The 14388-nt window shown below is 36.8% G+C and overlaps 1 protein-coding gene across 2 annotated transcripts; it reads right to left on the bottom strand.

Annotated features, from left to right (window-relative positions):
* Positions 1 to 1864: 1864 nt before the first annotated feature.
* LOC138332027 (major vault protein-like) lies at positions 1865 to 12630 on the bottom strand. Of its 2 annotated transcripts, none has more exons than XM_069279957.1 (10): positions 12494 to 12630; positions 8933 to 9088; positions 8275 to 8470; positions 7497 to 7847; positions 6671 to 6796; positions 6338 to 6448; positions 5660 to 5935; positions 4857 to 5441; positions 3860 to 4315; positions 1865 to 3224 (listed from the first exon to the last, which is right to left on the bottom strand). In XM_069279957.1, exons 2-10 carry the CDS (start codon positions 9073 to 9075, stop codon positions 2886 to 2888), a joined length of 2583 nt encoding a protein of 860 aa, XP_069136058.1. In that variant the 5' UTR covers positions 9076 to 9088; positions 12494 to 12630; the 3' UTR covers positions 1865 to 2885. The 2 variants fall into 2 exon arrangements, with proteins under 2 accessions (XP_069136058.1, XP_069136059.1); XM_069279958.1 differs by lacking the exon at positions 12494 to 12630 and adding an exon at positions 11458 to 11756.
* Between the last annotated feature and the right edge of the window lie 1758 nt (positions 12631 to 14388).

The following is a 14388-nucleotide window of genomic DNA, read 5'->3' as shown; positions in this document are numbered from 1 at the left end:
TCAAAAGTCCGTTCGTCTGTAAGTTATATATAAGTTCCGAATGTTGAATGTCGTATGTCGAGCTGCGCAACATTCAAAAGTCCGTTCGTTTGTCAGTTATACATACGTTCTGAATGTTGAATGTCGAATGTCGAGCTGCACAACATTCAAAAGTCCGTTCGTTAGTCAGTTATATATAAGTTCCGAATGTTGAATGTCGTATGTCGAGCTGCACAACATTCAAAAGTCCGATCGTTTGTCAGTTATACATACGTTCTGAATGTTGAATGTCGAATGTCGAGCTGCACAACATTCAAAAGTCCGTTCGTTTATCAGTTATACATAAGTTCTGAATGTTGAATGTCGTATGTCGAGCTGTGCAACATTCAGATTCTGTTGTCGTTGGCCAGTTATTGGTTTTGAATGTTGAATGTCGAATGTCGAGCTGCGCAACATTCAAAAGTCCGTTCGTTTGTCAGTTATACATAAGTTCTGAATGTTGAATGTCGAATGTCGAGCTGCACAACATTCAAAAGTCCGTTCGTTAGTCAGTTATACATAAGTTCCGAATGTTGAATGTCGTATGTTGAGCTGCACAACATTCAAAAGTCCGTTCGTCTGTCAGTTATATATAAGTTCCGAATGTTGAATGTCGTATGTCGAGCTGCACAACATTCAAAAGTCCGTTCGTCTGTCAGTTATATATAAGTTCCGAATGTTGAATGTCGTATGTCGAGCTGCACAACATTCAAAAGTCCGTTCGTCTGTCAGTTATATATATATGTTCCGAATGTTGAATGTCGTATGTCGAGCTGCACAACATTCAAAAGTCCGTTCGTCTGTCAGTTATATATAAGTTCCGAATGTTGAATGTCGTATGTCGAGCTGCACAACATTCAAAAGTCCGTTCGTCTGTCAGTTATTTATAAGTTCCGAATGTTGAATGTCGTATGTCGAGCTGCACAACATTCAAAAGTCCGTTCGTCTGTCAGTTATATATAGGTTCCGAATGTTGAATGTCGTATGTCGAGCTGCACAACATTCAAAAGGCCGTCGGTGGCCAACGATATTTGAATGTTGAATGTCGAATGTCGTATATCGAGCCAACTTCACACAACCATAAACAAACAACGTTAGCACTGTCATGTGTGGTTTTTATTATATCAATCAGCAGCTATATACAGTATATAAATAATTGTGACTTATAAGCAAACGTTAACGTTATACATATACATTTAGTTGCTGTTCTGTACCAGTATGGAAATGAAAGAAAAGATAGTTAGGTTTCCATGGCAACCTTTCCACTTCAGCTGCGAACCAAGGTTAACAAATATATTGCTGTGTCAATTCGTCATTTGAAGGTCAATAGTCTAACAATAGAGAATAAAGATTCCAGCACTAGATGAAGGGATTTACTATAAATTGTATAAATATATGTATGTATAAAGTATGAACATGACACTACATTCGTTGATCTATACGGTGAATAGCTTGATAACATTTCAGAAATTAATGCATATTCAAGTAGCAATGAAACAACGTAGCAAGTATCTTTTGTATCCTAAGCTTACATACTGTACGAAACTTGCGGTAGTCATTGCACGCCGACTTTGCATGCTTTTATGTCTCGTTCAACGAGACGCTTGATACGCAAATGTCTGTAGTAGTCAACAAGACTCTGGTTGAACGAGACTACTCATGAATGGCGATTGTTGTAAGGAAGCATGGTTTCTCCAACCGATCGCGAACTAAGGTACGTTACGTTAATAAATAAACATATTTGAAAATGCAAATGCTTTAATTAGATGTTTGAGTCAGTGAATATACTAAAGTTATGATCAACCGCTGCTGATGTAAATCGTAACAGCGTCGAATACCTTTGCGGATTCATGCATAAAATAACAAGCCATACTATAACGTTAATCTGTTACCAGGATGATTTCTAGTAAAAGCGAAGTATCTTGAAACATATATCGGCGAATTTCGCTAAAAATATATTGCAACATTGAAAAATATTCGATTTTATTTTTAGAATTTCCCAAATATTTTATTCAAATAACCGGAGGTCATGTAAAAGTCTATGCAAATACACGGAGTTGAAAAACAAAGATAAAGAAGGAAAAAAATCGGGACCACAGAATTTTATGCAAATAACCGAAATATTCGAATAACCGTTATTCGATTATGTGGAGTCCTCTGTATAAAGTATGAACATGACACTACATTCGTCTATCACATGTATTATAACTCTCATCACTAATTGCACTTGTAATATAACCGCCCTTTTACATTTACCCTAAGTACGTTACTATAGTGATAAAGAACAAATGTAGTCACACGATATGAAAAAAAATTTGCATATAAATACAATAAGAATACAGAATAATTATAAAGGATTCCTCGAAATGCACAAAAAATACTCACAACTCAGTAAAAATCATAAAGAAAGATCATCATAGAAAATATTAAATTATGCATAAGAAATCACAAAGAATGGGGTTTGATAAATATCATTATACATTTTCTTCATCAGTAATGAAATGTACAAGAAACGATAATTTAATATGAAATAATTTTTTTTGTTCCTCAGCGTCCTTGATCCCAGATATTAAGATATAAATATTTGAAGGCCATCACCTGAAGTGTTCTCCATAACTCCCATCTCTGGGATGTAAAATGGTCACATGTCAGATGTATATACAACCTAAATATTTGATTGTAAAGCACAACATGTAGAACTAATATAAATCAACCACAAGACTTTCAATCACTTCTACTATGCATCATAGACACTTCCAAAATACAATCTCTATGATTATGAGTTATCTCCCTTCTAGTTCACGGACCATTACACAGGAGTGATCTGCCCTTCAATCCGCGGCAGATAACTTGAAGTTGTTTGCCCTTTAATCCTCCTCATCGGATTCAGCATGACGGCGTTTAGATGGAACCAGCTGACCGCCAATCAATCCATTGGCGGTGTTGAACAGGTTGATGGGACTGCTGCCATCGGTAATGAGTGTAGATTTCAGTCCAAGGGCGGTCAACATCTTGACCTGCATCTCTGGCCCAGACACAGCGATAGACTGGAGTGTGCTGGCTCCGATAGCGTCCACCATGTTCTTGAACTTCTCCGTTTCGATGGCGGACATTTCTTTAGATTTGCTGAGCTCCATATCATTCTGTTCACGAATGTACTTAAGTTCAGCCTCCCGAGCACTGGTCAGTCTCTCCAGCTCGGATTCCTGAAAACCATGAACAAATCTATGAATTGAAGTTTTTGAGTATCAACTTCCTATAATTAATTTTTATTTGTTTTCTTACTAAATCCGACTTTCTGATTGGCAGATTCTTTTTCTTTATATACTATGAAGAAAAGACTTAAGAATGGCACGGCAACCCAAAGTTGTTATGACGTCACATAGAGATTTCAACATTTTGTATGATTTAGAAAACATGATCCTTTGGAAAACCAATGGAATCGTACGTTTAAACATATTTTGTGTCATCAAGGAGTCTGAAAAAATTAATTATAAGTATTGATGTAACTATTTTCATTATTTCTAATTGAAACAAAAAAAATCTCAAAGGTACATAACATGGTTTTTCAAGAACTCACAAACAAACGCCAAAAACAGACCATAAGACCAAGTGATTCTGGCTTTTGTTTTGTGATTTTTGAGATTAAGGATGTTTGCAGAATGCACTTCAGAAATATGTGTTAAAACAAAAGCAGAAATCACACATTTGCCAAGTCTTCTTAACTCCAGATATGTTTTGTTCTTGTTTCCTTTCTTGACATTTAAAAATCACAGCAATAAGGCTATTCTATGGGGCTAAATTATCAAACTTACAATGACAAACTGATATTTTTACTTACAGCTTCAATCTTCATGGCCTGGGCCTTGAGTTTAGCCTGCTCCACGGCAGCTTCTCCCTCAATCCTCGATGCCTCGGCACGAGACTGAGCCTCCGCCTTAGCTTGGCCAGTACTCTCCACAGCGGCACTGTTAGCCTGGAGTTCCAGCAGTTCTTTGCGAGACTTCTCAGCCTCAGCTTCGTCACTGATCTTCTGTCGCTCTAACCGACCCTTAGCCTCCTGTTCGAGACGTTCGGCCTCGTGTCTGGCCGTGGCCTCCTGGGAGTTGGTGGTGATCTCGATGGCGAGCTGGACAGACTTCTGTAGAGCGTCGCGTGTTCTCTGGTCAACTGGTTCCACAGACTGGATATCAATACTGGTGATCATCAGACAGTTCTGGTTAAATACAAACTGATCTCGCACCTTATCCTTCTCATCAAAGCCAAACACTGAAGATCTGATAATTCTGGCAGAGTTCTGTAACATAAAGTATTAAATAATTTCAATTTCAGAAACATTTGGTGTAAAATGACAGTTGTCATCTGTCATCAAAATGTCAGAACGATTTGAGCACTTCTAGACAAAAGTACATGTGTAGCATTACTCTACGAGCAAGGGACAGGGTTCGGCATTCAAGATGTTCGACCACAATGTGTAATGGTGGACAGCGAATGAGTTTGAACACTCCACACGCATTTCGCCACCATGGGTTTTTCTGGCATGCCACAGTAAAACCGACTGATCTTATTTTCATTAGAACTGGCTTTTTTTCGGTATATGTACAAATTTTAATGTTCTCTTAGGCTGAATTGTCCCTTTTATGAACTAGAAATGTCTTTAAGACTTAAATGTCATCCACTGCGATAAAATAAACTTGGATATGACGCAACAAGACAGGATGAACACGGGTGACAATCTGTCCGCTTCATGGCTGGCATATAACTAACCACAAATGACTTCCGCAAGAGATTTTAATTCTAAATCCAACAGGATAAAATTACTAATGCTGAACACTCACCTTGTGGAAGTCATCAAACTGTACTTGGGCAACTGCTCCTCGCACTCTGGAGGCGATTGCCTTGCAGGCATCACCAACGAAATCAGGCACACTGAAGATTTTATGGGCGTCAGAGACCTGGGACTTGTCCTTAATCTCAAAGTGCCAGTTGTATGACAACTGAAGACTGAGTCGTGCGTGATCAGCTGTTTCCACGACGATGATATCTGTCATGAAGTCTGGGCCAAGCAACAGGCAAAGTGATTTGATAGTGTTAGGTTTCTTTGGTTTGCCACCAGACAAGCTGAGCTGTGTGAATTGTTCATCAGGGCCAAGCATAACCAGCTCTGGGCCAAACACAACTCTAGCTTTCTTCTCTTTGTAATCATATATCTGTACAGCTGCATTGTGGGGCACACGGAAGGTCACAACCTTTGTCTTGTCCCGACCCTTTGAAGAATCACTGCTCTGTCCTCCTCTTGTACCGCGGTCAGCCAAGGGATCTTTACCCTGGGCCAGGAGGGTTTCCACAGCAGGAGGGAGTTCTTTCTCCCATAATTCCTCATCATGGTTCAACATGTATGTCTCAGCAGTGACAGCACGAACCTGAAAGGATCACGTTATATACTCCTTTGAATCTTTTGTACAGAAAAACAACATTGAAATGCATTAAATTTTGAACAGAACACTAGACAAGACTTTCGATTTTGCATTTTTAGTATGAATGATGAAACATAGTCATTTAATATCCAGCATTTTACTTGTGATTGGAAATTCATAAACTGTAATTACTCTTGACCCCTTGATCTTCACAAACCTCTTACCTTTCCAGTTTTGATATCACGGACGTAGATACCCTCATTCTCGTCCAATGGAATAGCTCGTCTCTTCAGGACAACTTCTACCTCAGTGACTGGTACATATTCTTTTGGTCCACGGATCATCCATCGGTCACCAGGACGACGGTCCTCCTTCGCGTCCTCATCTGTAAATGTTTCTGTCGCCTTGAGGATCAGGCCCTCCTCTTCACCAAGGACGTAAATGTTCTGAATACCTCGTTCTAAGCGCTCACCAGGCAGCAGGAAGAAAGATTTCTCTCCCTATAAAAGTTAAATATACATATAAAAAGATCATATAAAAAGATCTTAACAAATAGAGGTAATTCAAAAGAGGAAAATATTTTATTTTTTCACTAAATTTTATGTTCAAACATACTTTTACCAAGCAGCCACAAAACAGACATAGGAAGATTTTGCTCCGAGACAATTTCTAGTCAATGATCTTGGTCCGTAATTTGCATTTGGAGACGAAATAAACTTTAAACTACACTGTACATAATTATTCACTTCCTATTACAACAAATATATGACAGGCATGTTTAATATACATGTATATATATGTAATATTGTTGAAATTTTTACATTTATTTTTCACATTATTCATTTACAAAAATAAACACCAGTCAGACTAAACCGAGTTCCTTAACTTTGGTGTATACTGACCTTGACCAGCTTCTTGCGTCCCAATTGTGGACGTCCGGAATCATCACAGGGATCCAAAATTACACAGTACTGACGGGACGTCAAAGTTGTGATGGAGACCACACCCACAACCTGTAACCATGGAAACAATCATGCAATCATGGAAATACATGGCTATATGTAATTTATAAAAAAATATATTAGTAGAAACAAACTAAGGAGCCAACTATTTATACATGAAATCTTTGCTGACATTGCCAAAGAAGTTAAAGGTTTCAATGAAAATCCAGAGGAGATTTGGTGAAATTTCACCTCTTTGACAGTCTTGTGACAGTAAAATGTTAACACACTAACCTCCTCATAGACATTTGGGATATGTGTTTCTGTCTCTGACATTGTTATCAGCCATTCCTCTCCATTCTTCCTAACCACTCCGAAGTCATCCTTGAATGTTCTCAGGGATCTCATGTGAAGAGCTTTCTGTAACAACATCAGAAAAAAAAGATGTACATCTCAAGTTAAAGTACCAATGCATGGTAAGAAAAGAGTTCTAATTTAAAATATGATTAAAAACTGTTCTTAGGAGTGGGACAGGAACTTACAAGGGAAGAGGCACATAAAGAGGGAGGGTGTGTTTAGGGAAAGAGGAGTTAGAGGAGAAGGGATCTTAGAGGCAAAGATAACTTAAAGGGGAAGGGAGCTTAGAGGAGAAGGAAGCTTAGAGAGGAAGGGAGCTTAGATGGTAAGGAGGCTTAGAGGGGAAAGAATCTTAAACGGAAAGGAAGCTTAGAGGGGAAGGGGTCTGTTAAGTGAAACAGGAGCTAAGAGGGAAATGGAGTTTAGAGAGAAAGGGAGCTTAGAAAGGAAGTGAGCTTAGAAAGGAAGGGAGCTTAGAGAGAAAGGGGTCTGTTAAGTGAAACAGGAGCTAAGAGGGAAAGGGAGCTTAGAGGAGAATGGAACTTAGATAGCAAGGGAGCTTAGAGGGGAAAGGAGCTTAGAGGAAAGGGAGCTTAGAGGGGAAGGGAGCTTAGAGGAAAAGGAAGCTAATGAAGGAAGCTTACAATAAAGGAGGAATAATTTTAGCAAATACAAAAACAAGAAATGATGTACTTTTCTCCTTTCAAAATTCTTTTTCAATTCTAAAAAAAAGTTCATTAATATTTCTACTAAACAAACGTACCTTGTCTGTGAGAACAAAGGCGTTGACAATATCAACAACTTCCTCGTAAGCTCCAGGGAGGTAAGCTCCGGTCTTCTTAACCAGCCATTCCTCTCCGGTCACTCGGGGAGTTCCCTGACGGTCAATGGTCTCTTTACGAGCCCGTAGACGTATAGCCTGGTTAGGACGGATCACCGTGGCACGTATCGTCTCATCAATGACCACTTCCTTTCGTGGGATGTAGGTTCCAGGGCCCTCAAACAGCCACTCATCTCCAGCTGTTCTCTTCTCGTCTCCTTCTCCCACAAAGTCGAGAATGGATCTCAAACGCAGTGCCGAGTTGGCATTCACAACTTTCAGGGGGGTCACAACCTACAAACATAATCATATAGATGTATTATGTGACTAACACTCACTGTCACTAGATTTTAGTGAATATTTTTTGTTCATCTTTGTTTTTCTGGATTAGCTATTTGTAGTCATAACACCTGCATACTATCATGACAGATTATGGAATTGTTCAACTAAATCTTTAATACCCAGTATATCTGAAAGTCACTAAGGCCATGACACTAGTTTATATTTCCTCAAAACAATTCCTCATCAAAACATTTAAATTATCTTTTCCAAGTTTTAAGATAATAAATTTTGAATACATTGTATTGAATATATATTTATACAGTATGTATTTGTTCAGATATTATCCTGGTTCAAGACCACAAGTTACATTATTCAGACTCTCAGGGCTTATAATAAAGTTTGACTGTATATGATATTTAATAGATGTGCATGTATTTACCTGTTTCAAGACCTCTCCTGGGTAGAGTGGGAAAGGGTCTTGTGCGAGACGAATCTCCTGGTCAGCATGGAGAAGCTTGGCTTGACCACTGCTGTCTAGAACAACTTTGCTGTCCTTGTCACGGACATGGGGGTTCTCAATCACACAGTAATGCCTTGGGGGCACTGTGATCATCTTCTCAGGGCCAAACACAACCCTGTCAATAAAAAAATATTCAAATATTAAAATCTGGTCTAATACCCCAAACTATATCAATACCGTTAATATTTTCAATTTTTGAGTTTATATAATTCATAAATCAAAATAAGAAACCATTGGGTTTTTTCATTAGATTAAAAATCTCCCATATATTCTCCATATTGATAATCTTTAGAAGTCAATATAGATGTTTGACTAATAACTTTTAGAGTGGGGAATTACTCACTGGAATCAGCTCAGATTTACAAAAAAAATCAAGAAAAATTACAAAATTTCCCCTGTTTACTCCTGATAGTACTTTCCTTTCAAATTCACTCTTTCCGAAAAGTTACTTGCAATTATGGTTAAATTCCTTACCAGTCAAAAATATCTTATATTAATCATGAGTACAGCCCGATGAGACCCTGAAAAGTGTCAGCAGACCACTGGACCTTTTCCAGCACATCTTATTGTTTTTTACCTTTCATTGTCCTGTCGGATGTATGTTTGGGGCCCGATCTCCAGGCGGGTGACATTGAGATTCTGGTCAAGGACATGGAGGTAGTAATAGGGAGGAATCCTGAACAGGGAGAGCTCCTCCCCTCCACGACGTGAGGTTGACATTTTGATTGATTATCTGAAACAGACAACAAATTCTGATTCGTTACTTCAATTAGCAAAATATTTGAATTATTAGCTATAATCTTACATCAATATCTTTTAATTTCAGTAAATGGACAGCTGAAAAACACTGACAAGCAGTCAGTACCTGGCAGGTATCCAACTTTGGACTTTAACTCCTGACCCAGAGATGAATTAAGATGTATGGATATATATGTCAGCAAACTCGGAGTAGATCTCATTTGTCATCATGTAAATTACGCAGAATCGCTTCACATTCACTATGGTATTATAAGAATTATCAATCACTTTATGTAATTTAATGAAGTATTCAGCAGCTACTTCATATTACATATTGTATGTATATCAAAATCCTCATGCTAAATCCCTCTGGCTGTCCATATTATACTGAAAAGAAAGGGATGTAACTCTGACGGATTTAAATGTGTACACAAACAGTTAGAAAACAAAACTTTTCAAAACATGTTTATTTTCAGTATAGGTAGAATGGCTTGGGTTTTATTTTTCAGTGAGGATTTTGTGGTATTTATCAGACAAAAACCTGTAAGCATTCAGTAGGGATTATAATTGCTTGTTAATATACCCATGATATTACACAATATCCCTACCAGTCAGAACATTCAGATCAAAACACGAATGATCTGAAGGTCAGTGAAAAATTGGCTTCTGTAATGACCCTCTATATGACTATATATCATATAAAGTGTGTAGCTTACTGTATCAACTAAGTACAAGGTCTACTGAACATGGATACAAAGGATTATAATGTAGACTTCAATTCTACTGTGTATTTGGTATGTGTACCCTGGATCTGTGCCAACATGTTCAAGTATTACATGTACCTGTAGGCCGGCCTCTGTAGCCTATTTATAGAGCATTGATTACTTAGATATTGATGACAAAGCACTATCAGGTACCCAATTACACACAGTCGATCAAAAGAGTTGAACATGTGATTCATGTATACAACATATTACAGCACAAATCATACAGACCAACTTCAACTTTAGCAATCCTTTTCACATTTTGATAAAGAGTAAAAACCTCAATTTTACATTTATTTTTTTATTTCACGAACATGTTCAATAAAATCTTATCTTAGTGCAATAGTTGCTGAACTGGTTTGTTAAAATCTTTCAACTTTGATAATTTTATGTCCCTTAAAAATAATAGATCTTGTACGAAACACCTTGCTTTATTATATTTTTTTAGTACAAAATGGACAAGCAGGATATAATACAGGAAGACTTTAGATTGTACATGATACCATGTACTTGACACCTTACAAAAAACCAACACTACACACACTTCCTTGTAGAGTGACAGTGAGATGCATGGTGTACGCACCCACAGTATAACAGTAGATAGATCACAGGGGTTTGGTCCGTTACCAATTATGACTGCAAGCCACATGCTTATAATAATTATTCTCAAATCATTGCTTTAAAGTTTTAGAAAAGAAACTGATATACATTCAGTGTATGTTACATAAAAAACATATATGTCCTTTACAGTCGGGCCTCTGATCAGTACATTAATACTATTTCATGATATTTCATCATGTAATCCTTGATCTTACAATTGCAGAGTAAATCAATACTATTGCTTTTCAATCTTAGTCACAGGGGCTTGTTACAAAGTTCAAGCCTATTTCAGTATATATGTTAGTTCATTGTGTAAAACAAAACACAGGTAAAAATGCCCAAGAGCTCCATTTCTGATTATATATATATTTCAATTTGCATGTCACACAAATTATAATTTGATCTTTTCCGACAACTAAATAAAGGTACTAAAGAAATGAAATAGAAAAAAAATGTTCAGCTCTACATGGATACATGCTGCAAATAAACCAATCCAGGATGAAGAGATATAAAGTTTGTACATTTAGGTAACTTCAGATATAGATTGCTTAATTTTGAGGCATGATGATAGTAAATGTACATTTACAGAATGTATTTAATTTTCTGAAGATAACCATGTTTAGTGAATAAGAGTGCCTATAACAAATGTATGTTGCATTTGAGTCATACATATACACATACTGTCTAAATGTATATACAATTACTCATACCCTCATCATTTAGTAATAGAAGATCTTATCATATGAAAAACATTACACAATAAACTGCATCACAATAGAAAACAATACATAGGGTTTTATCTGAAAAGCATTATGCACTTAGCTTTTATATATAAACTTGTATCAGGCTATGAGACTGGCGTATTGCTTAAAATCACTAAAACATTGAATTTGTTCTAATAACACTAATATATAAGTTTGATATACCTGATACATTATTATTATATTAAGTTTCAATTAGCGTAACAAAGGAAACAAACAAATATAGCATACAGTCTTACCTATGTGGAGATAAATAAATGAATTTAGCACCAAAGCGTAGACTGCCAGGGTTAACAGCCCAAGCCAAATTAAAAGTATGGCAAGATATCTTCAGTCACAACCTGATGGTCTGAAGCAACTATATTCACACCAGCACATGTTTATCCATGGAACTGACTTATACACTGACACAGGCTTGGTTTTATAGGGTAAAAGTGCTGCCCTGTCATTGGTGACTAACAATGCTTTGTCGGCAACGCTTTGTAAACTTGTCTATTGGCTGCTAAAGTGTGTATCATTAGGTTACCAATAAGACTTATCATACTGAACCTTTTATGAGTATATCTGGCCAACTGTATTTCACAACCACATAGAAATCCCCGAGTACTATCTTTGTGTCTGCAAGACTTTGTTTGGTTGATATTTGGGACAAACCCATGTTTAAAAATAGCCATGATTACCCTTTGACGTCAAACTATCTTTGATCAAGCGTGTACATGCACATTTGATCGGTTTACATTACACGTATGTGTGCTTTTACGTTTTACCAAAAAACATGGCATAAATATTGAATTTGATGATATATGTACGTATAAATAATATAAAAATGGACATTGCAATCGATTCCAATAAATAGATGAATGTCTTACTACCAACTTCCCTTAGGAAATGTTGTGCAATGCATTATTTGGTCTAGCAAAATATTTATTAGCTTTCATTGCGATTTGCGTATTAGACGTCAATTTAGATAAAGCAATTACAACATTACTTTGACAGTCAGTTTTCTATGGTAATATCAAAATTATTTTGCTGACATTGTTAATTTTTAGTGAACTGTTGTTTTCGTCGCCAAGATAACCCCAATCAACAGGACTGTTTGATCGATCTTTTGTAAGCGGAAGTAAAAAAAATTGTGAACTTTGCATTGTTTCATGCAAATTTTGATAATCTCCATGAAGTGACATCATGTAAACGTAGGTTTAGTGTGAAATATTTGTATTGATAAACTAAATTGTGTCGATTTACTACGCAAAAAACAGAGAGAAAAGTGCTTACCTGTTCTTCTAGGTGCGTCAGCAGAGTTTCTGAATGTTGAGCAAGATCCTGCAAGCCGGTCAGGTGGGCGTGACCTTTCAGTTGTCCAATCGTATGGTTTCTATTTTTATCGATGACAGCTCCCGGTAAAAGGGAAATAACTCGTATTCGAATGTTTTATTACCGGTATCTAAAAATATCAATAATCACTCATGCGTCTTCGTTTTATTTGCGTAGTAAAGCAAGAAAATATTTCATCAGAAACACATTTAAAGTGAATAGTCGGGCAAAGAAAACCAGTCTAAATGCGTTCATTGGCCTTCCAAAAGTTCTCACATATTAATACGACGGTCAAGTTCTGCTTAGTTTCCCAGTTCTGACCAGTTGAAAGCAACCACGGACATAGTGAGCCGGGATCCGAGGACGTTTTAGAATTTCCATACTTTAAATTAATTTCTTCGTACGCAGACAGATTTTGACGAGAGAGATTATTTTTCCATTTCATAAGAAATTATATTGTATACATTCACACTATTTTTACCGACTTTAGCCATCCTTGCCCGACTGTTCACTTTAACGATATGTGATCTCAATTGAAACAACTAATTAAGAAGGTTTTTTTTTAAATGAATATGCATATCTAATAGATTTATTTAAAACATCTTTTAAAAGTACATAGGGCAAAGAAATCACTGAAAGTACATTTGATACTTTACTAGACCTGAATCCTGGTCTACCTTTATCGATATAATACACAAAGAAATAAATGATCACATACCAGAGTGTAAAGGAAAGAATAGGACCTTCAGAACACCATGGATGACGAATGCTAGTATGAATGCCATACGTGAGAAAAGAAGAAAATGGGGAAAAAGTACAATCATGGTGGGAATCCTACAAACAAGGAAAATTACACCCGGGCAAAAAGGTTAGCAAGTCTCGAAGTAAAGCTAACTAAAAGAGACTATGAGAAACAGCTAGCAGATAATGTTAAAATGGACAGTAGGTAAATCCTTCTGGAAATATGTTCAGTCTAAAACCAAAACCACCGGAAATATCAGTAACATCAAAGATGACGAAGGAAACATGTATACCAGTGACCGCGATATATAGCAACAGCATCGAATAACCTTTTCACCCGTGTTTTCACCGAGGAAGATACAGTTAATATCCCGCAATTCAGAGAAAGAACAATTCAATCTCGTCTTGAGAACATCATTATCGATCAAAAATCAGTGGAGAAACTGCTAATGAACACCAAGCCTAACAAATCTCAAGGCCCCGATGGAATACATCCTAAGATTTTAAATGAAACATCTCAAATCTTATCACAGCCACTAACCACCATCTTCCAAAGATCATTGGATGAAGAATGTGTCTCGAAAACAGCAAATATCACAGCCATCCATAAAAAATATCACAGCCATCCATAAAAAAATATCACAGCCATCCATAAAAAAGTTCCCAAAAACTTAGCGAGCAACTGTAGACCAATCAGCCTCACTTCAGTTACATCTAAAGTAATGGAAAAAATTATACGTGATGAATTATGAAACATATGGAAGCAAATAACCTATTCACCAAACATCAACATGGCTTTAGGAAAGGACACTCCTGTGTAACTCAACTCATTGATGTTTTTAAATATTTGGACTAAGGAGCTGGATAATACAAATATAATTTACTAAAGAGCAACTGTAGACTGGATATTAGAAAATACAACTTTTCACAACGCGTCATCGACAGTTGGAACACATTACCAGATAATATAGTCGATGCTGAAAACATCAACTCTTTCAAGAGCAGACTGAACAATTTCTGGCTATCACAATTCAAAACATGAAGACCTCTACGACAGGTAACAGATATTCCATTTCACATATGTAAGTAATGATATTTCCCCAATCCCTTGAAAG

The sequence above is a fragment of the Argopecten irradians genome, chromosome 9 (genome assembly GCF_041381155.1).
Source record: "Argopecten irradians isolate NY chromosome 9, Ai_NY, whole genome shotgun sequence".
Classification (NCBI taxonomy): domain Eukaryota; kingdom Metazoa; phylum Mollusca; class Bivalvia; order Pectinida; family Pectinidae; genus Argopecten; species Argopecten irradians.
This window is presented reverse-complemented; position numbering and strand designations above follow the sequence as displayed.

Excerpts from the sequence above, each read along its gene's own strand:
- LOC138332027 (XM_069279957.1), bottom strand. The coding sequence starts at position 9,075 with ATGTCAACCTCACGTCGTGGAGGGGAGGAGCTCTCCCTGTTCAGGATT. Across the intron at positions 6,449-6,670 it reads TCCCAAATGTCTATGAGGAG|GTTGTGGGTGTGGTCTCCAT; the intron begins GTTAGTGTGTTA and ends CCATGGTTACAG. Across the intron at positions 3,225-3,859 it reads AGGCCATGAAGATTGAAGCT|GAATCCGAGCTGGAGAGACT; the intron begins GTAAGTAAAAAT and ends CATGGTTTTCAG.